General features: G+C 50.8%; 1 protein-coding gene across 1 annotated transcript; it reads right to left on the bottom strand.

Moving 5' to 3' along the window:
* Positions 1-1,592: 1,592 nt before the first annotated feature.
* On the bottom strand, positions 1,593-22,310 carry MPV17 (mitochondrial inner membrane protein MPV17). Its single transcript, XM_061625971.1, has 8 exons — positions 22,135-22,310; positions 21,585-21,672; positions 5,975-6,090; positions 5,680-5,772; positions 4,939-5,034; positions 3,520-3,552; positions 3,210-3,262; positions 1,593-3,073 (listed from the first exon to the last, which is right to left on the bottom strand). Exons 2-8 carry the CDS (start codon positions 21,655-21,657, stop codon positions 3,004-3,006), a joined length of 534 nt encoding a protein of 177 aa, XP_061481955.1. The 5' UTR covers positions 21,658-21,672; positions 22,135-22,310; the 3' UTR covers positions 1,593-3,003.
* Positions 22,311-22,836: the final 526 nt, after the last annotated feature.

Here is a 22,836-nt window from a genome sequence, read left to right as displayed (position 1 = left end):
CCGCAGAGCACAGGGAAGGTCCTCGGTTCGGGTAGGGCCGGAAAGGCGCCTGCCTAAGACTCAGCTGCCGGCCAGTGTGGACAATACCACGCTAGATGGACCAAGGCTCTGACTGGGGGCAAGGCAGCTTCCTCCGCTCCCACCGGAAGAGAAAAAGACAGAGGTCTGGGAAAGCGGGCGCTCCGGCCCTTGGCAGAGTTCCCGTTAGAAGAATTCCCCCGGCCCCGCTGTCCTTCTGGCCCGGCACGTGGCTGGGCTTGGCCAGCCCAGAGGAGGGGCAACCCCGCCGGGGACAGGACAGGCCTTGCCCCAAGGAAGAAGGGCGAGCCGGGCAGTCTTAGGGCCTCCCGCCCTCCGAAGCGGAGGCCTCGAGATGCCCTAAGCGGCTCCCCGAGCCAGGGAAGGCTGCCTGCGCAGCGCGGGTCCCAGCTGGAGCGCCCGCCTGGCGGGACGCAAAGCAAACAGCCAGCGCAATTGCCGGCTTGCGGGCAAACACAGGCCGAGCCGAGGGGGCGGCAGTGATTGGCCGGCAGCGAGGCCCCGCGCCCCCAGGCAGCGGCCTGAGCACGAGTCGCAGAGAGCGGGCGGCGCCTTCCTCTCCTTCCCAGACCCGGAGTCGCCTCTCCGAACTTCTCCAGCCCCTCCAGCGACCAGTTTCCGCTCCCCCCCCCCCGCCCAGAAGGGAGGGCGGCTCCAGTTCCTAGTCGCAGCGCAGGGAAGTTTTCGACCAGGGAGGGGCACCCTGTGGCCCTCCGGATGTAGATGGGGGTGGCAACTCCCATCATCCTCACCCCTGCCTAGCCTGGCTGGGGAGAGAGAGGCCCAGGGCCCCAGCCCCGTATCTGATCTGCTCCTTGCCTTCCAAGACTCCTTCCAGCAAGACTCCTCTGCAGCTGGGACTCCAGAGCAGCCACCAGCGCAGAGGGGCCGGCCCTTTCCCGGGACTTGCACCCACCAGTCCTACTTGGCCAGTTAGCTCTGCTCAGCTCTTGATGGAGAAGCAAAGGAGGGGGTGGGTGGGCGTCTACACTTGGGTTTAGCCACTAGCCCTGGGACTTTGGCACCAAGTGTGCCTTTCCTGCTGGAAAGGAAGAAGTTTTCCAGCCAGACCCATTTCTGGCCCTCTTCATCCTGAGCATCAAATCAAGCCTGGCACTCCAGCTTCTCACAGTGATCCAGCAGACGTCTCTCCACAAGCAGGAGATCAAGGCAACAGCACTCTCTTTTCATGCTGATCACTCATAGGATGCTGGAGACATAGGGACCCTGCCCCCCCCCAAAAGTAAGGGGACTAAGACCCCCCCAAGACCCCAGATTATGACACCCATGTGGCAGAGAGATCCACACATGAATAGTGTGAAGTATTTCCCTTTGTCAGAATTGCTTGCCAACTGATCTCACTGGATGACCCTAAGCGCTAGTTCACCCCCCCCCCCACCGCTCCATGTAGTGGGGTCCCTTTTGTGCTCTGGCTGCCCTTTCTCTGGGAGCTCCAGATTGAGAGGCAGGCAGCATCTGCCTGAGGTTGACATGCCCGGCTGCACCCCAAGAATAAAGGGAGCATGTGTGTTTGCATCAACTCCAGAAGAGAGTATTAGGACAACTGGTTTATTCCACTCCAAAGCCACCTTCGCGGGAATGTAAGAGCCTGGCTGCTGGATCAAACCAAGGGGGCCCATTTAGTCCAGCCACCTGTTTACCACGGGAAAGATCTCTCTTGATGTTGTCCCCCAGCAATGGGTATTGAGGTAAACTGTCACTGAACATGGAGGTTCCATGTACCCATCCTAATGATCATGGATAGACCTATCTCTTTCATCCATTTACCAAATACTTTTTGGAAGGTGGCAAGGGCCTCTATTGGGCAGTGGTTGGGCCTCAGCTTGAGTACTGCATCCAGTTCTGGATGCTGCACTTTAAGGAGGATGCAGACAAACCGGAGCAGATTGAGAGGAGGGCAACAAGGATGATCAGGGGACTGGAAACCAAGCCCTGTGAGGAGAGACTGAAAGCACTGGGCATGTTTAGCCTGGAGAAGAGAAGACTGAGGGGAGACATGATAGCACTCTTCAAGTCCTTGTGAGGTTGCCACACAGAGGAGAGCCGGGATCTTTTCTCAACCGTCCCAGAGTGCAGGACATGGAATAATGGGCTCAAGTTACAGGGAGCCAGATTTTGATTGAACATCAAGAAGAACTTCCTGACTGTTAAGAGTGGTATGACAATGGAACCAATGACCTAGGGAGGTGGTGGGCTCTCTATCACTGGTGGCCTTCAAGAGGCAGCTGGACAGCCCAACTATCAGGGATGCTTTAATTTGGATTCCAGCACTGAGCAAGGGGGTAGACCCAATGGTCTCACAGGCCCCTTCCAACGCTACTATTCTATGAGGGCATTGCAAACTGTGCCCAGTAGATACAAGGTGGGCTCCCACAGGGCTTCCATCTGCCACAAGAGCCTGGGATGGAGAGACAGTGTGTGTGTAGCTGGGCTTGAGTCTATTTGCTTCCTCTTCTGATAAAACAGGCTGTGTGGGAAGAAGCTGCTGCCCTAACACACCAGTGGGGGGAGGCTCTAGGGGGCCACAGCACTCTTTGGGGGCCTCCCCATGACACGGAATGGCGTTCTTGTCCTTCCTGTGTTGCTGGCATGTTCTTGCTACCCGTGGAAGTCCACCTTGCCAGAGACAGCTGGCGACAGGCACAGCTATTAGCCCAAGGCTGTGATTCCAGCTAAACTGCGGCTGGATCCCAAGTTGCCTCACCCCTGCCTCTTGGCTGTGCTGCCTGCTGGGAGTTGGAGTCCAACAGCATCTTAGGGCCGCAGGTTCTGTAGGCCCAGGAGCGTGTGTGTGGGTAGCAGCCTGGCCCCATGGCCCTCGATGGGGCAGGCATACAGGCCCCAGCACACTAGACAGTCCACAGGGGGTGAGAAGTGGAGGCAGCCTTCTGGGAGATCTGGGTGCAGGCAGGTGGGTGGCGGAAGGCCCTCCTCATGGCCAGGTCACAGCTGGTTGGCCTTCCAGGACAGGTAACAGTTCCAGACGATGGCAACACACTGGACCACAGCCAGCCTGGGGCAGAGAGAAAGGCAGGGGGCAGCCACTCTGCCAACACAGTCTGGGCGGGGGTGGGTGGGAAGGCGAGCCCCGGGCCTTGTGGGTGCCTCTGCAGTGCTGGGTCTGCAGGAGCACGAAGGACGGCTCTTACCTGTGGTTCAAGGGGATGAAGTGGAAGTTGGCCACTTGCACAGCCGGCCAGATCTGAAAGAGGGTGATCCAAAAGCAGAACTTCAGGAGCTACTCCCGTGCTGGGGCACACCAGCCCCACACCCCTCAGCACCACTCAGGGGGCCCACGAGGGGAGGGGAAGCAGTGCTGGACTTTGGGGCAACCAGAGAGAGCCTGCTGGACTGAGCCCCATGAGGACCTCTGGACCAGCCGCACCCCTCCCTGCCAAGGCCGACTGGGGGTGCCCAGGAGGGGGGCAGGGCCCACCAGGAGGCAGCCGGAGGACTCACGTAATAGTTGGTGATCAAGGCGTCGGTGTAGTCCTGCAAGAGAGCAGCACAAAGAGAGCAGCTGAAGGGGTCCCCCTCCCCTGGCTCAGCCAATCCAATCCCTGCCTTAAGAGGGACTGCGTCAGGGCAGACTCACCTTGGAGGAGGCCGCCTCTTTGGAGGCCGGGAGCCAGAGGCAGGAGCTGAAATCCACCCCTCTCTCTCTCTCACACACACACAGAGCAAAGGGTGGACAACGGGTGCCAGTCTGTGTTTCAATTAAGCCGCCTGACCAGATCAGCCACGCAGGGCCTTCTCTCAGTACCACCAACAAAAACAGCTAGGTTGGTGGGAGCCTGGGAGAGGGCATTCTCAGTGGCGGCCCCCACTCTCTGGAACTCCCTCCCGTTCGATCTTCGACATGCCCCCTCCCTGGATACATTTCGCCGAGCATTAGAAACTTGGCTTTTTGAACAGGCTTTCGGGACCTCCGGGGTGGGCTAATCTTTATCAATATTACTGAATGCCCGTTGTTCATACACTGTTTTATGATGCTGTATTGTATTTGCTCTGTATTTTAAATTGTAATTTTACTGGAATTTAATTGTGTACGTCGCCTAGAGTGACTTCGGCCAGATAGGCGACACAAAAATTAAATTATTATTATTATTATTATTAAATACTTAAAAACCTGCTACTGCTGGGCTCACCGCCACCGCTCCTCTTGTCTAAGGACTAAACAATGCAAAGCTGAAGGCAGCCTGAGTGCATTCCTGAAAATGGGATGCTGAAGGCAAGAGTGTTGCGCCGTATCGTCAGAAGCTGCCCCCGCCCTCCTCTCGGGAAGGGCAGCCTAATCGGGCCTATCTGGGAAGGAGGCCGGCTGGCCAGCCAGGCACCAGACGGTCCGAAGAGAGACCCACCCACCCACCACCCAGTATTTTTAGGCCTTCACAGGTGATGTCCTAAGTCACTCCTTCCTTGGGTCCAACAGAGGGAAGAAGGCAAGAGGGGTGCTGCTGTGTTAACCCCCTCCCCAACCCTGTTTGGCTCAGGTGCTCTGCTGGGTTTGGGCTCTCCAGCAACCCCTCCCACATCAAACTCCTCCAATGGCAGGGGGTACTTTGACATTTATCCTCCTGTGACTCATCTCTGGTGAGGAAAACAGCAGGAACGTTTTAGTCCAGGCAGAGACAAAGCAAACAGAAACTCTCCTAATGTGACAGCCAGGCCTGTGCCAGGCCTGCCCAGGTGACTCAGCCACACAGGCAAGGGCCAGGCAGGTCCCGCACAGCACGGAAGGCGGCAGAGCGCAGGGCGCTCCCTGCCTCCAGTAAAGTGTGGCAGAGACAGCCTTCTGACACCAGCCTGCCTGCACCCACTTCTCCCGGGGCTGGCGTAACTGACGCACTCCCCACACCTGCCCTGCAGACAACTCACCCGCTTCATCTTGCTCCAGTTCTCCTCCAAGGACAAGCCATTGAGCGCCCCGGCCACGGCCAGGAAACAGCCAAGGAAGCAGGGGGCAAACCCGCCCTGCTTGAGAGAGAGGAAAACAGGAGGAAACAGTCAACAGCGTCTCTGGCCGACAGGGAGATTTGGAACAAGGGCCTGAGAAGCAGAAAGGGGGACTCCCCTCAATGAAGGGAACACGGGACCCCCACACAGACATGATAGCTCTGCTCAGAATTGGGACCCACCGTGCAGCTGAGGCAGGACCAAGAAAGAGGAGAGGAGGATTCTGGCCAAGCCAAACTTCCAAAAGGTCAATAGTCTTAGAATCATAGAATCGTAGAGTTGGAAGAGGCCTATAAGGCCATCAAGTCCAACCCCCTGCTCAATGCAGGAATCAAAATCAAAGCATTCCCGACAGATGGCTGTCCAGCTGCCTCTTGAAGGCCTCCAGTGTCGGAGAGCCCACTACCTCTCTAGGTCACTGGTTCCATTGTCCTATGGCTCTAACAGTTAAGAAGTTTTTTCTGAGCCCCAGAGGTTGTGGGGCAGTAGCATAGTTATGGCCTGCTCTTCTGCCCTGGAAAACTGCAGGAACGTGGCTGAAGGCAGAGAAACCGGTGCGCACTGGGCGGGTGGGGGGCTTGGAGGAGCCCTTGGTGGGAGCCTGGATACCCCATTAATCAGGGCATCTTTTCAGGGTTCATCGTGCACTTGAGCCAACCTGACCTGATCCAGTAGCATCTTCTGGAGGGCCGCTGCTCTAGTCCTGCCTGGCACCAGCCGATCTAGCACCTGGTACCAGCCTCCGATGACTGGGCCCTGCAGGGGAAGGTTGACAGTATAGTGGAGCAGCTTCTGCTCCCAGACTGAGACAGAACCTACCCCCCCCCCCATGAAGGGACAGGGAGACCCAGGCCTGCTGACTGAGGTGCCTTCCAGCCAGGACTAGCCACGACTCTGGCCCTTTTGCCTTGGTGCTCCTGTGCCCCCAAGTTCTCAGCCCCCTACCCCAGCAGCTCACCACAAAGCAAAAGCCGATGGCCATCATCTTCAGGGTCCGCTGGCCGCTGTGCCCAGCCAGCCCTCTCCTCTCTACCACCTGCTGGGAGATCACATCTCCAGCACCCACCAGGGTCCCTGTGCAAAATCAATCCCGTTACATTGGTTTGACTCACAGCCTGCCCAATCCCAGAGAACAAAAAACTCATACGTCTGAAAAAGAGTAACATGATGGGTAAGAGGGCCAGGCCCTGCAGAATCCACACGTTATCTCCCTCAGGCATTATTATCATTATTATTATATCCTGCTCTTCCACCCAGGGTGGCAGTTCAATTACTCACTTCCTGACTCGGGTCAGATCACAGTTTGCTTGTGCTTGCCCTGCAGACCCAGTTTGAAAACCAGAATTAAAGCTTGATTTTTTGATCCAGATTTGCAGGTTGAAATCAAACCACAGCTGGCCAACCTGAAGGCAGCAGTGAGCTCTAGTTTACTCAGACAAGAGGGAGGGCATCACAGGTCTTTCCTGCAGCACCAAACTGTGGTGGCACGTTACATCTGAACCAGCCCGATGTGATCAGTTGACTCAGGTGGAACACTTCTTGCGGGACTGAAACATTTCAGGCTGCAAAGTGTGTGTGTGTTGCATGTATGAATACTCCTTACACAGGCAACATCACATGCACACAAAACAAGCAGGCTCACCAACATAAACATTTTCTGTGTGCAAGTTCTCTTTTGTTTTTCTTTGAATGGCGAAGCATGAACCACATCACCTCAAATCTATGGCCTGAAGTGGTACAATCCAGCAAGAACTGTGCACCTGATTCTGCTGACTCCCTGTCGAACTTTCGCCAAGCTTTAAAGACCTGGCTATTCAGGCAGGCCTATAGGAACTTGGGGGTAGAGTAGTAATTTTGATGTTTTAATTGATGTTTTGATGTTGGATAAATTGATGATTGTGTTTCGATTATACTGTATTTTAATTATTGTTGTGAGTCGCCTAGAGTGTCCGTTAATTCGGACAGATAGGCGACCAAGAAATAAAATTTTATTATTTATTATTATTATTATTTGGGGGTCTTACATTATGCATCAAGGCTGTTTTCAGATGGTACCTCCTTGATGCTGAGCACAACAGACTGAGGCACAGTCTGGGCCCAGTGAGGGGGGAGCTAGCAGGAAAACACAACTCAGACCTGCTACACACAAATCCACCACCACCACCCACTGCCACCCGGTGTGGTTACAGAAAACACTGATTCAATAGAAACAAAATATAGGACATGATGTTTGGCTGATGCTCCTAACACTAAGGCTCTTTTGAGTTCCTGGGTGCCAGCCCCCTCCTCCTAGCTGATCCCTATGGCACTGCAGTCCTAGCCAGTTCTGCACCCCTGCACTGCAAGGAGGTCACTGAATGGGGCTCACCCACCCAGACCCTGCAGGACCCCTCCCTGGCCACCAACAGGGCAGGCTGTGGGCAAGTGGAAGACTGGAGGCTGAGCTGACCTTTTCATGGTGGCACTATGACCAAGAAGGGGGGCTGCTCTTCTTGCAGGCCCCATTCAGCAAAAAAGTGCAAGATGCCATTGTCAGAAGTAAATAAGACTCTGGAGAAGAAGAAGAGCCCTCTCATTCACTGCAGGAGATCGCAAGGCCCTGTTAACACCAGGGCTAGAGGTGGGGGAGCTGCCTGCTGTTGAGAGGAGGAGGAGGAGGAAGAAGAGGAGGGTGCAGGGCAGTTTCAATTGCTGCAGAACCACATCTTGGCCCTCACTGAGCCTCGCTTTTTAATGACATCTGGCTGATCAGGCAGAGCATTTGACCCACTGGCTCCCAAAGTCCCTGCCAGTCTCTCCTGACGTCAAGTCTGCCTCCTTGGATCGGATCCAGCAAGCTGGCAAAAGGCTAAGACGCAGCCCCATGCCTGGAAGGGTGACTGGCCTCTCTTTCCCCGGGTGCTGAGCTGGAAGGGTGCAGAGAGTGCTGGGAGCCAAGGGTGAGTGAGTGACCAAGGGAGGGAGGGAGGGAGGGGACTCAGCCAGAGCCAGCGATGGAGGGCCTACCAAGCAACACCGCTGCCTCAATTGCCTCTGCATGCTCTGAGCTCTAGCCACCAAGGAATCTGCCACAGACACAAGGCCACCTGCTGTCTTGGCCATCAACTGGCCTGTCTCAAATGATGAGCAGCCCAAATGCAGAAGAACAAAACCCGGAGGAGGAAAAGGAGGTGGGACAGCGTGGAAACAAGTCAGAAAGGGCTGCCCAAAGGAACAAGCACAAAATGCCACTCTTCCCTCAAACACAAGACGGGGGCTCTGCCGCAGTATGTGGGAGTCCCATGGCCGGCAGGAGACACCCTCCAAGAGTCAGGGCAATTCCCTCTCCTTGAGAAGAACATCGGCACAGAATCCTCGGGGTGGGGGGAGGAGAGCTTGTTGAACAAACTTAGCAGAGTTATCACACCGTTTGCAAGGTGGCTGTATGAGCAGACTCCCCTTTGGTTCCAATCACACACAGAGTTTTGCTATGGAAAATAAGAAAGCTTAGTTTATTATAGGAAATACATACCAGGATAGAAAAGAGTTCCTAGTTCTAGCTAACGTAAGTTGGAAATGCAAAAGAGCCATGCTTACAGAAGGAAAGAGAAAGACGCCTCTCTCTCTCTGTCCCTCTCTCATGGTCAGTCGAAGAAGAAGAACGCAGGAGTCAGCAACCCTAAGACTATCAGTCTACCATCAGAAGGAAGGTCAGCACTGAGATCACAGTTTAGGAAGCCTGGAGGTTCCCCTCTCTATCTACTCTTTCCCCAGTGCAAGCCCCCCACAAGCTGAGCTGCGTTCCAACACCCTTTCTCAACAAAGCTTGCTTCAAGCGCATGAGATTCACCTTGTCTTCCGCTTTCAGGCGTTGAACTCGGCCCAATGCTTTGGTCAATGCGTCTGCAGTGATCTCTTCAGTTGGACAGTACTTCAGTACTAGAAGTCTCTTGTGTGGCATTTCTCTCAGAAGGTGTGAATTCACTCCTTCTGTCTCTGCAAGTCATAGGCAGGCTTGATTCTTCAAGCATCCTGGTAGGCTTGCTCCAATAGGCCCAAATCTTGTATAAGTTGTGTAGCCATATTATTATTTTTACCATTCTTATTAGATTTATATCCCACCCTTCCACCCAGAAGAAGCCCAGGGCTGCAAACAAGCAACAAAACACAAAAAATCTATAAAACGTCTTAAAAACAAAACATCGTTAGAAATGATTTTTAAAAAATCCTTAAAAACATCTTAAAATTCCAACAGGTGCAGACTGGGATAAGACTTCTACTTTAAAAGGCTTGTTGAAAGAGGAAGGTCTTCAGGAGCAGCTGAAAAGACAACTGAGATGGCATCTGCCTAATAGTTAACAATAGTGACTTAGCAGCTGATACGCACTCTGCTTTTGTGGAAGACTGTGCCATTGTCTCTTGTTTATGGCTTGGCTAGCAGATAACTGATTCTCCATAGCAGAAGAGGTTTCCGCTGGCTGGCTCTTTCTCTCCAGCCCAATCAGTGTCTTTGTATCTAAGTAGCTTGGAATCTTGGGTAGCTGGTAGCTTCAGTTTCAAATCTGCAGGGCCCTTCAGATATTTCACCACTTTCTTGACTGCTTCCCAGTCTCTCTTGGTCGGCGAGCTGGTTTTTCTGCGAAGGTATCCCACTGCTGCTGTCATCACATCTGCCCTAGTTACAGTGCTTATGTAAAGGAGTTTTCCTATAGCTTCTCTGTAGTTTCCATTGTCTTGCCGTGGTTGATTGTTTTGGTCAGGTTTCAAGTATCCTACTCCCGTTAGTGTAGGTGCTGGGTGGATGTCTGACAGCCCTAGACTTTCAAGTAGGACGTGAATCTTTTGTCCTTGGTTTAGTAGGAAGGTTCCATCTTCCTTTCTTTCCATTTGGATGCAAGGTGATGTCTCCCAAACATTTTACTTCTACTTCCTTGTTCTTATGAGTCACTAGTTCTTTCTTATCTTCTGGATTCTCATAAGGTATCAGTAGATCAGCTACATAAGTCCCAAAGTAAGTCCATTGTTTTTGAATCTGCTATACAGACATGGGTCAGCTTTGCCTTGTTCAAAGCCTTCCTTCAAGAGCATTTGGTTCAGTTTTTCATTCTAACTGCCTGTTTCAGTCCATAGATATTTTTCTGCAGTTTGCATACTAGCATTTCCTTTCCAGATATCTTGAATCCTGGTAGTTGTTGCATGTAGATACCTTCCTCTACCTTGCCATGCAAAAAGGCTGTCTTTAGGACTAGATGCTCCATTTGCATCTTTCTGTTGGCAATAACACTTAGAAGCTTTCTGGTTGTACTATGCTTGACTACTGGAGCAAAGGTCTTATTGTAGTCTTCTCCACACTTTTGAGAGTGGCCTTTGGTGAACAGTCTTGCTTTGTATCTCCTGATCTCCTGATCTTGCCTTTACCATCAAGCTTCTTCTTGAGGATCCATTTGCATCCTACTGTTTCTCTTCTTTGGGTAACTTGGTCAGTATCCAGATCTTGTTCTTGTGAAGAGCCTCCAGTTTTTCCTTAGCTGCTTCCTTCCACTTGTCAGCTTCTGCTTTAGGCAAGGCTTCATCTTCTTCCCAGTGTCGGTTTGGGAATTTCATCTTCCCTTGTGAGGTAGGACAGTCTCAGTAGTGGCACTCTGTTTGTGCGGTTTGAGCGTCTTGATGTAGGCCTCTCTGCTGCCCCTCTCTGGCTGCCTAGCTTCTCTTGGTTCTGCATTGTCCTCTAGCATTGGCATGTTGCTGAAGTCTCTGTTGCTGACTAGCAATTATATTTGTTCTTCTATGCTGTCATCTACTTGGGATGGTGCCCTTTCATAGAAGAAAACAGCCCTGTGGATGCCAATTTTCTCTGTTTCTGGGTCTGTGTATGACTTTGTATCCTTTAGTCCTTGCTGAATATTCCACAAAGATTCCTTCTTTTGTATTGCTGTCCAGTTTGAACCTCTTCTGTTATGGAATATGCTCGTATAGATCCAAATACTCTTAGAGGAGCCATATTGGGTATATATATTGGACTATACAGATGAGAAGCCTTATTGTAACTGAATTAGTTTTTATGTTATTGTTTAGCTTTCTTGCTTAGTGTTTGGTGTTTTTGATGTTTTATATGTTTTTTGCTTTGTACGTCGCTCAGAGTGGCTGGGTAGCCAGCCAGATGAGAGACTAAGAAATCGAATAAATAAATAAATAAATATATCCATGCCTTAGTTCATAGGGTATCTTGTTGGTTGCTCTTGTTAAGAACACAAGAAGAGCCTGCTGGATCAGGCCCATGGCCCATCTAGTCCAGCATTCTGTTCTCACAATGGCCAACTAGTTGCCCATGGGAGACCCACAAGCAGGACCTGAGTGCAAAGAGCACTCTCCCCTCCTGTGGGTTCCAGCAACTGGTATTTGGAAGCATCCTGTCTCCTAGCCATCATGGGTAGTAGCCATGGACAGCCTTATCCTCCATGAGATTGTTGGCAGGTGGTGCTACAGGTAGGTGGCAGTAACTGCTGGTTCTCCTCAATATCTTGGTAGTAGTTGTGCACCTTCCAGCATACACATAATATCAAGAAGTGTGTTTTTTCTATTCTGCAACACCATTTGGTTGTGGATTGTGGTGTGCTCTGGTCTGGCATTCTCTTCCTTTTTCAACCAGATATTGTTGTGTTGCTCCAGATATGAATCCCCCAGCAGTGTCTAAGCAAAGTATTGGTGGCTTTCTTTGGGATCTGTTTGTCACCAGTGCCACATACTCCTTCAGCTTTTCAAGCATTTGGCTTTTCTCTTTCACAAGATACTACTGTGTATCTCGAGTAATTGTCAATAAAGGTAATGAAATATTTATTTGTGAAAGTGTTGGCGCAGGACCACATATGTCACTATATGTCAACTCTAGGGGGCGCCCTGTCTACTGTTCACTTTACTTTGAAACACTTGGCTTTGCTCCATCAGCTTTGATGCAGCAAGTGCATTTTCTCTCTGTATTGCAGGGTGAGATCTTCATGCCTTTCACTAGGTCTCCTTGCTGAAGGGCGTTTACTTTGGAGGTGTCCTTGTGTCCTCGCCTGTGGTGCCACAGGTGAACACATTCTTTAGTAGTATAGCGGTTTCATTCTTGTAATTCACTGCATACATTCCATTTCTAATAGTGACAGTGGCATACACATAATTTCTCATTATTATGAAACCATTTCCTTTAAAAATAAACTCACACCCTCTCTGTGCTGCTGCACTCACAGACAGGCCATTTGATAAAAATGTACTGCCTTCAAGTCGATTCCGACTTATGGCAACCCTATGAATAGGGTTTTCATGAGGCTGAGAGGCAGTGACTGGCCCAAGGTCACCCAGTGAGCTTCATGGGTGTATGGGGATTTGAACCCTGGTCTCCCAGGTCGTAGTCCAACACCTTAACCACTATGCCACACTGGCCATTTGATAAGAGCTGGCAAATATAGTACATTGTTCAATGTTATCTCCTCTTTGCCACTAGGTGTCACACAAATCAATTTCCAGACCCAATGCCTTTAATCTCTGTTGGTGATTGATCAGCCAAATATACAGTGCCTGTTGATTCCTTTTAGTCTGTAAAGAAACCGCTATTGGGTGGCATGTGTTGCATTGTGCCACTATCTATGAAAAAAGGGATTTTAGCTTGTTTTTCATTTGTTACTTGCATATTTTTAACTTTAGTTTTGGCTTTGAAAATCAGGTTTGCCTTTTCTTGGGCAGTCACTCCTGAAGTGGTTTAGACCTGCTGTCAAAACACCCCTTTTGTCTTTGTTCTGACCGGCTAGCCGAGCCTTGCTGACTAGATGGGGTCAGATTACTTTGCAGTCTTTGTTCTCTCTGTGAGGGCAATTTCCAATTGAAAGGCTTCGCTGTAGCTGACCTTTCGAATGACTGTCCTTGATTTCTATTAAATGATTCAGCATTCAAACACACAATTTTTGATCTAAGATCGTGTTTTGATATTTCAATAAGCAAATGAGGGCTTCATATGATTTAGGCATAGAACATAATAAAATGGCAACTTGCATGTCAACCAGATTGCATGGAGCTTTGAATAAGGGCTACAAACTTGCTTAAATGCTCTACAAACGAATCTTGTTCTCTCATTCTGAGAGTAAAAATACTATGAAAAGAAAGGCGGGGTATAAATGTAATAAACAAACAAACAAACAGGATGTGGCTGTGACTGTTCTTTCCTTCAGTTTCTCCCAAATGTTTTGCTGACAATCAGCTACAAATGGAAGTTGACTGTCACTTATTGAACAAAAGAGCAAATCTATTGCCTTTTCACCCGTTAATGTCCACTCTTTGGCTGCAGCCTCATTTTCTCCTGCAGGGTCTGGACTGTAAGGACATCAAAGACTCCCTCCAGCCAAAGTCTCAATTTCATCCTCATCATCCATACCAAGTAGTTTCCCTCCATTAGCCAAGTGACAGGAAGTCCCTACACTTTCCAACTTTTCCTATCTCAGTCTCTAGGTTTGTGTGATCCTTTGGGAAGCTATTCATACTTTGCTTTCACAGCACCTGGACCCATAACCTGTTGAATTAATTTACCAGAGTTATCACACAGCATGGAAGGTGGCTGTATGATGAATGCTGTATGAGCAGACTTCCCTTTAGTTCCAATCACATAGACAAATACATACTTGGATAGAAAAGAGTTTCTTGTTAAGTTGGAGGTACAAGGAGCAATGCTTGCCTCTTTGATCTAAGGAGGGAGGGAGGGAGGGAGAGGGGAGAGAGAGAGAGAGAGAGAGATGTCTTTCTCTTACAGTCAAGCAAAAAAGAAGACTCAGGAAGTGAGGTCAGCAACCCTAAGAGTATCAGTCTATTATCAGAACGAAGGTCAGCATAGAGATCAAAGGATAGTGAGACAGTATATGAAGCTTGGAGGTTCCCCTCTCTAATTACTCTTTCCCCAATGCAACTCCCCTCCAGCAAGCTCAGTTGCATCCCAATGCTTCTGAAAGATTCTGGGGCATAGGCCTATGGGCAGTGGAGGAGGTAGAGGAGGAGGATTGTAAAACCTTAGGGTTGAAAGCAGATAGCCTTCTGAACTAAGGTGCACTCGGATCCTGCTTGCAGGCTTCCCTTTGGGGGACGTGGCTGTGGATTGTGAGAGCACAATGGTGGACTAAATGGGCCCCCTTTGGCCTGATCCAGCAGCAGCACCTGCTATGTAAAGCCCCCTTGGGACATGCCTCTGCAACCTTTCCTTGGGTGGGATATTCAGTCCCAGAGAGGTAGGAACCCCCCCTCTTTGGATGCAGCATCAGAAGCAGCACAGCACTAGCTCAGCTTCCATGCTCACTCATTGATAAATCCACCGCTCCCGCCAGCAAAAGCTCCCTCCCAGCTCCATTCATTAATTCTTCTACACAGACCAGAGGGGTGGTGGTAGAGGAGGAGGCACCTGAATGACGCAGCTGGCAGCCATGCAAAGTGTAATGGGATGAAAGTTGCTCTGTGCCAGCCGCACAACAGAGATTGATGACTCCCTGGGCGATGACATCACCCACACGGAACTTTGGGGGGCTGCCAACTCCACTCACCAGCCACCTCTGCAGCAGGCGGGCAGATTCCATGACACCTGATGGATGGATGGAGACACGGGGCTGGAGGAAGTACTGGAGAGTCCACAGAAGGGTTGCTTCAGAACTTGTCTGGGGCACAACATAGGGCAGCAGCTGGAGCATGGGGCTGGCCCCGGCTCAAGGACAGGGAGCTGTCCTGGCTGCACAAGTGGCTCAGCACCTCTAACGTGCCAGGCAGGCCTTCTCAGATTCACAGTCGAGGCCTCTGCCAGTCCCAGCTGGGAAAAAGGCAAAGCTTCCCATTCCCACCAGGCTGGCTGTGTGTGCATGCTGTCAACAACACCTACACAGGCTTGTCACACACACAGCTGGCCACGTGTCATTTCCCTGTATATGCAGAGGAACTGAGTTAGGGCCACTACTGGTAGATCCCCAGGTGGCTCACAGCATGGTCCTAGGGGCCTGACACGAGGCCCTATTGAAGCAAGGCCAAGCTTAGCATTTCTATTATCAATATGAAGTGGGACCAGTTTGCAGGAACAGCAGGGCAGGTGTGTGTGTAAGCACGGTTGCCATGACAGCCCACCACCACATGATGCGCTGAAGAGACCAGGCCTTCTTACTCACCCCCATACAGTTAAGGGATCTGGGGGTTGTGTTTCTGGCTAAGGCAAGGAAGATCTTGTGCTTCTTGAGAGGTGCAGGCGGGAGGCTATTGGTGGCCCATCCCTTCAGAGGGGCTCTCAGCAGGGCTTCGTTCCCTCGTCTGGTTGCTGGATCATACCAATGGGCCAACAAGTCCAGCATCCTGTTCTCATAGTGTCCAACCAGATCCCCATCTCTACAGGAAGCCCACAAGCAGGGCAGGAAGACAGGAGGGCCTCACTTCAGGCCTTCCACTCTGGGCCACTCACTATTCCTACTACTTTTTGCTGTGGGGTAGGCTGCTGCTTTTGGACAGTGCTTTTTAATTTGTTTATTTATAAGTGTGAACGTGAAGTCATAAAAAATCATGGCAGTATGCAGTAAGATCATTAAAATATCATAAAATAATAAATCATAAAATGCAGAACAATGACCAACAATCTAAAAACACTTGGCAAAACAAAAACATTTTCAGCAGGAAACAAAATACCAGAATTGCAGTTGCCTGCCTGATTTCAGTAGCAACAGTATCCCACATTACTGGTGCCACGATTCCAAAGGCCTGTGCAGGGGCTAATTGGATATAAGGAAACTGTGGGACGCTTCAGGGGCATCAACCCCCATCAGGGGGCAAGACCCAACTTTGCCCCCCCCTTCTGGGCTTGGTGTGCAGTGACCAGCCTGTGATGGTAGCCTGAAGGAGCCCACCAAGAAGCGCTTTCCACCCCTGACAAGCCCTTTGGTCTATGAATGGCAGCGCGGGATATTACAAGGGGGAAACTGGGGAGCAGGTTGACCTTGAGGCAGGTGGGCAGCTAGTCAGAGCCATTTGCGCAATTGTACCACAAAAACATGGCCTGCAGCCAGCTGCCACTGGCAGGACTCACACTTCCTTCTGCCTCCCCTCAACCAAAGGCAACAGCAGCCTTACTTGTTTATTCACCCTTTGCTTGCCCTTCACCAGTAGGTCCCAGGTCAGGTTAGGGAAATAAAAACAACTGAATCATTTGGGGAGACAATCCCCAACAATGCAGCAGGTCTCCTTCAGGAGCCAGCACAGCAGTGGGTCAGACAGTGAGCTGGTAGGCCAGCTCAGCCACAAAGCTCTCTGGGTGACATAAAAGGATAAGGCAATCAGTGGCTGCAGTGACTATGCTCTGCTTCCACAGTTGGAGGCAGTATGGGTTTCTTTCTTTATTTATTTCATAGAATCATAGTAGAGTTGGAGAATCAAAGAATCATAGACGAGTTGGAAGGGGCCTACAAGGCCATCGAGTCCAACCCCCTGCGCAATGCAGGAATCCAGTCAAAGCATCCCCGACATATGGCTGTCCAGCTGCCTCTCGAAGGCCTCCAGTGTCACAGAGCCCACTACTTCTAGCCCACTATTTATTATTTGATTTATATCCCACCCATCATCCCAGTAGGAAGGTTTTGAATACCAGTTGCTGGTAACTGCAGGAGGGGAGAGCGCTTTTGCACTCAGGTCCTGCTTGTCGGCTTCTCATCAGGGCATCCGGCTGGCCACTGTGGGAACAGCATGCTGGACTAGATGGGCCACTGGCCTGATCCAGCAGGCTCTTCTTATGTTCTTGTGTGCCCACTCAGCCATGAAGCTCACTGGGTGACCTTGGACCAGTCACCATCTCAGGGAGGTGGTGGTGACGGTAAGTGGGATATCCCTACAAACCTTATAAATGCTGGCTTGGGCTCTGTAAGTGCAATAAAAGAAACAATGTCTGAAATTTTAAGGTACCTGAATCCCATCTTTCAGGCACCTTGGACTGGAACCGAGCACGGACACAGAAGTGAGATTCCTAGCTTGGAAGAGGCCACATCTAGGGAGGTCCCTCTCATAGAGTCCCAGAACAGCAGAGCCCCTTTACTGGCCCTTTGGAGCCCCCCAAAGCTCCAGAGGCCTCCTCCACACCTGGCTGCAGGTGGCAGAACGTCAGGTGCCCAGGTTTATACTGATCCATGTAGAGATGTGAAGGCCTGGATAAAAAATGGAAAAATTTTGGGGGGGGGAGAACCCGTTTTTTTCTGTTTTCTCCCAAAGCCGTTTTTGTTTTTCCCCAGAAAGATTGGAAACACTGAAAAAAATGAAGAAAAAATGGATTATTGAATGTTTTATTTTAGCATGATGAATAAAATGTTTCATTGAATCTTGGTCCCCCCCTTTTCTCAGTTCTCTTTATGGGGATGGATGCTTTATGTCTGCTTGACATGGTGGAGGCCTAGCGGAGACATAAATAATTTTCTTTGTTATTAATGTTGATGGTTCCTTCCGTGTTTTTTTTAATTGTTTTTGCCTGCTCCTCATAAACTGGCAAAACGAAAGAGGTTCCTTACAGTTCTTGTAGATCCATTTGTTACCAAAAAAAGTAAACACTTTAAAAAGTAAATTCAATTTGTAATAATTGTTTGAATAAAATGTACTTTTAATATACCAAATGTAATAATTTTATGCCAAACCGACTTGTATATAATTACACTTGATGTTCCTGAAGTAACAAAGTGACTTTCAATCTGTAAAAAATGAAACTATTGCTTTTTTTCAATTTTTCTGAAAATTTCCATTTTTTCTGGAAAAAACTGGTTTTTTTCCATAGCTTCAAAATTTCCAGAAATTTTACATCTCTAGCTCCAACAGGGCACTGCTGGAAAATGGCATTCAATAAAGACAAATGCAGGATTCTGCATTTAGGCCACAAAAACAAAATGCATGGGTACAGGATGGGAAATACCCGGCTTAGCAGTAGTGCGTGTGAGAAGGACCTTGGAATTGTAGTGGATCGCAAGTTGAACATGACCCAGCAGTGTGATGCTGCAGCAAAAAAGGCAAATGCGGTTTTGGGATGCATAAACAGAGCTATAGTTTCCAGGTCAAGGGAAGTAATAGTCCCACTATATTCTGCATTACTCAGGCCTCATCTGGAATACTGCGTTCAGTTCTGGGCGCCTCATTTCAAGAAAGATATAGACAAGTTGGAGCGGGTTCAGAGGAGGGCGACGAGGATGATAGCCGGTATGGAAAACAAGTCTTAAGGAAAGGTTGAAGGAACTTGGCATGTTCAGTCTGGTGAAGAGAAGGCTGAGGGGTGACATGATTGCACTCTTTAAGTACCTGAAGCGCTGTCACACAGAGGAGGGTAGAGATTTGTTCACTGCTGCCCCAGAGGGTAGGACTAGGTCTAATGGTTTTAAGTTGCAGGAGCATAGATTCAGATTGGACATTAGAAGGAACTTCTTGACAGTAAGGGCAGTTCGGCAATGGAACCGACTACCTAGGGAGGTGGTGGGATCTCCTTCGCTGGATGTCTTCAAGCAGAGGCTGGGCAGCTATCTGCGGGAGATGCTCTAGCTGTGGACTTCCTGCTGTGAGCAGGGGGTTGGACTCGATGGCCTACAAGGCCCCTTCCAACTCTATGATTCTATGAAAACAGGAGCGACTTTGCTGAAAGGGACTTAGGCAGAGCTTGGGAGCTTCCGCTGGACAGTAGTGAAGGGGAAAGGGAGGCCTTTGCTGGAGGAGGAGGAGAAGGGCAGATGGCTTCAGGCCCAGAGGGCGACCGCCCAGGCTCATGAACAGTCCCACACACAGCCTCATAGGCACGAAGCTTGTCCACACAGCAGGAAGAAGCCACTTGCTTCAGACACCATTGCAACGAGGGACAGATGAAGCCAGGACGCAGTGTGTCGACGGAGCAGCAAGAATGTTAAAATATTGGCCAGAGGGACACATTTGGGTTCCACTTCTGATAACAAAGTGTGTTGGGCCTATGGGTGAGTTTGTTGGAATATATGGTTCAACTCCAACTTGTGGGTTGAGGCTGCATGGGGTTAAAAAGGGTAGCTAGAGAGAAGACCTCCTGATTGCTAGGCTATACCTGTCCTTTGATCTCCTGCTGACTCTCCCTTCCTGCTAGACTGATATGCAGAGGATGTTGACCACATCTTCGACTTCTTTCTCTCAAGAGGGAGGGCAGACATCTTCTCTTTGTCTCTCCCTCTCCTCCCAGCATGAGGGAAACACTAGGCTTAGTGTTTGCGTCTCCAGCTTAGCTAGTTAGCTAGATGTAGAACTCTTTCCTATTGACATGAAAATGTCATTGCTCAGCCAGTCCGGGAGAGCGACATTACTATCAAGTATGTACTTCCAGAATAAAGCAGTTATTTTTTATTTTGAAACTTAAAGTCTCTGACTAATTCCAGGGAAGGTGTAATCTTTAGCAAAGATTCAAACACACAGAGCTCACTCAGATGCTCAAGTGCCTAATTTCGCTACTCTGCAACAGAGTTGTGGAGCAACCTATTTTGCATGCAGAAGGCCCCGGGTTCAACCCCTGACATTGCCTGTGAGATACCCCTGGCTGGAATCCTGGAGAGACTCCTGCCAGTCCGTGCAAACACAGTACCAAGCTAGAAGGAGCTCCTATGTTCCTAGGGGCGGGCCCTGGACAGGCCAGGACAAAACTCTAAAGACACAAACCACTAGCAGCAGCAGCAGCGGCAGCTTTAAGGGCCCCCAGAGAATGTTCCTGCCAGGACAGCATCCCTTGCCACATTCTCCAGCCAGGTTCATGGTGGCAGCAGAAGGAAGAGAACAAGGTCTTGCAAACAACAATGAGCTCTGAACATCCACATCCTGGATTGCCCCCCCCCCAAAATCCTGAACACAGATAACAAGCCAAGTCAGGAAGGTCAACCCGCCCCAGGATGGGACAGGACAGGCACCATCCTACCTAGAAAGTTTCTTGTGCCTGCATTTTCTCTGGCGAAGACAATTTGCATCTTTTCCACATTTCAGAGGCTGAAGGAGACTAGCACTTAATAATAATAATAAAATAAATTATTATTATTAATTGAATTTATATACCGCCCATCCTCCCAGTAGGAGCCCAGGGTGGCGAACAAAAACATTATAAAACATAATAAAAACAGACATTAAAATATCAGCTGTGAAAAAGGCAAATTCCATGCTAGCGATAATTAGGAAAGGTATTGAAAATAAAACAGCCGATATCATAATGCCATTGTATAAATCTATGGTGCGGCCGCATTTGGAATACTGTGTACAGTTCTGGTCGCCTCATCTCAAAAAGGATATTATAGAGTTGGAAAAGGTTCAGAAGAGGGCAACCAGAATGATCAAGGGGATGGAGCGACTCCCTTACGAGGAAAGGTTGCAGCATTTGGGGCTTTTTAGTTTAGAGAAAAGGCGGGTCAGAGGAGACATGATAGAAGTGTATAAAATTATGCATGGCATTGAGAAAGTGGATAGAGAAAAGTTTTTCTCCCTCTCTCATAACACTAGAACTTGTGGACATTCAAAGAAGCTGAATGTTGGAGGATTCAGGACAAAGGAAGTACTTCTTTACTCAGCGCATAGTTAAACTATGGAATTTGCTCCCACAAGATGCAGTAATGGCCACCAGCTTGGACGGCTTTAAAAGAAGATTAGACAAATTCATGGAGGACAGGGCTATCAATGGCTACTAGCCATGATGGCTGTGCTCTGCCACCCTAGTCAGAGGCAGCATGCTTCTGAAAACCAGTTGCCGGAAGCCTCAGGAGGGGAGAGTGTTCTTGCACTCGGGTCCTGCTTGTGGGCTTCCCCCAGGCACCTGGTTGGCCACTGTGAGAACAGGATGCTTGACTAGATGGGCCACTGGCCTGATCCAGCAGGCTCTTCTTATGTTCTTATGTTCTTATGTTAAATGAAAACATCTTTAAAAATTCCAACACAGACGCATACTGGGATAAGGTCTCAACTTAAAATGCTTGTTGAAAGAAGAAAGACTTCAAAAGGCGCCAAAAAGATAACAGAGATGACGCCTACCTAATATTTAAGGGAAGGGAATTCCACAGGACAGGTGCCACCACACTAAAGGTCCATTTCCTATGTTGTGCAGAACGGACCTCCTGATAAGACGGAGTCTGCAGTGCGCAGTGATCGACTGGGTATATAAGGGGCAAGATGGTCTTTCAAGTATCCTAGTCCCAAGCTGTACACCAACACCAGAACCTTGAACCTGGCTGGGGAGCCAATGGGCTGCCTTATGGTATCATAAGAGTCCCTTTGCATCTCCCCACCCAGTCTAGCCCTCTAAGCCTAGTGGGAGCTGTACATGAAAGGCCACCAGCTCAGCAGGAATGGTTCTACGCTCTTCTGAACAGGCTGGGAGAGTTAGGAGATCCCGCCCCCGGTTCAGAAGCAAATCCTAGACTCGGATCCGTGCCTGCAGAACCCATAGAAAGCCACGCCCCCAAAGTACAAGCTCCTCCCCAGACCGAAGGGGTCATCCTTGCCTTTTCAGAGCAGGCAGGTTGAAGGTGGGGCTGCCCGTCCCCAGCCCAACTCGCCCCTCCGAGGCACCGAGCAGAGAGAAATTATCTTACCAGCTGTGAGGATCTGCACCTTCCACGGGTGCCGGCCCATCAGCCTCTGGTAACCTCTCCACAGGGCCGCCATGCCGCCTCCTGCAGCCTGGAGGACACAGAAAGGGAGACTGAGACCTGCCCGACGGCCCGCGAGGTACAGTCAGCGGCAGCACGGCGGCGTCCAGGCCTCTCTCTCCCTGGCCCGCGGCGGAGAACCGAGCGAGCTGGCGGGCGAGGGGGGCGGCAGGAGTCCGGCCGGCCAAGCCGCGCACCGACCTTCCGAGGACACACCGCTTGTGGCAGGAGAGGGCCGTCGCTGGGCAGGGGAGTCGGGCTCTTCCCGCACCCCAAGCGGCTGCTGCTGTTACGCCGCCGCTGGCGCCCCGCAGGCTGCCGTCGGGGTTACCGGGGAACCCCCCCTCCTCTATGTGCCGCGGGGCCCACAAAGGAGGCGGCCGCTCCCCAGCCCAGCCGGTCCGCAGCGGGGGCTGCAGGGGGGTCCGCCCTCGGGGGCTTCTCAACTAGGGCTGGAGGCGGGCGGGCAGGGACCCTTCTTCCTCCTCCTCACCTGCTGCTCCCGGCGGGTGGGCGGCGGCAAGACACCCCCCCCGCTCCCTGGCCACTCCCGCCCCGAAGAAGCCCCGAGACCGGGAGGGGAATAAGGGCGCCGGTCCCCTCTCTTCTCCTCCCCACAGGCACGTGCTGCCACGCGAGGGCCCTCGGCGCGGGGAGATGACGGTGACGCCCGCCCCCGTATGGGAGGGGCAACCCATGCAGACCCTCGAGACCTGCTAGTCGTGTCCCTGGGCTCTGCTGCCGCCGAAATGACAGGGCGGAGAGCTGCCCGTGGAAGTCAGCGGCGGCGCGGCAGGAGTTTCAGCCCGGCTGGTGGTGGTGTGGGGCAGACTGCGATCCGAGGAGCGGCCTGGCCGCTGGGTTAGCCTCTCTTCTCGGGCCAGCGAGCAGGCTCGCCTCCCCGGCCTGCACCCCAAGAAAGCCGAAGGCGGCCCCTGCGCGGCTCGGCTCTGGGGTTGTTTTTATTCGTTTAATTGGTTCGATTTTTGCTCCATACTTCATCAGTTCCATTTGATCCCAGCACCGGTTAATTTAGCATAATATCCAAACAGTAAAATAAGGATGCAAAAAAGGCTTCCTTCTTCTGGGGCAGAGACTGGTCGCGCTCCCCCCCCCTCCCCGGATTCTTCTTCTCTGCCTTCTCTTGCAGGGATCATACACAAAAGCTGCAACTAGAAAACTTTTAGAAGAATGT

The sequence above is a fragment of the Rhineura floridana genome, chromosome 4 (assembly GCF_030035675.1).
Source record: "Rhineura floridana isolate rRhiFlo1 chromosome 4, rRhiFlo1.hap2, whole genome shotgun sequence".
Lineage (NCBI taxonomy): Eukaryota > Metazoa > Chordata > Lepidosauria > Squamata > Rhineuridae > Rhineura > Rhineura floridana.
This window is presented reverse-complemented; position numbering and strand designations above follow the sequence as displayed.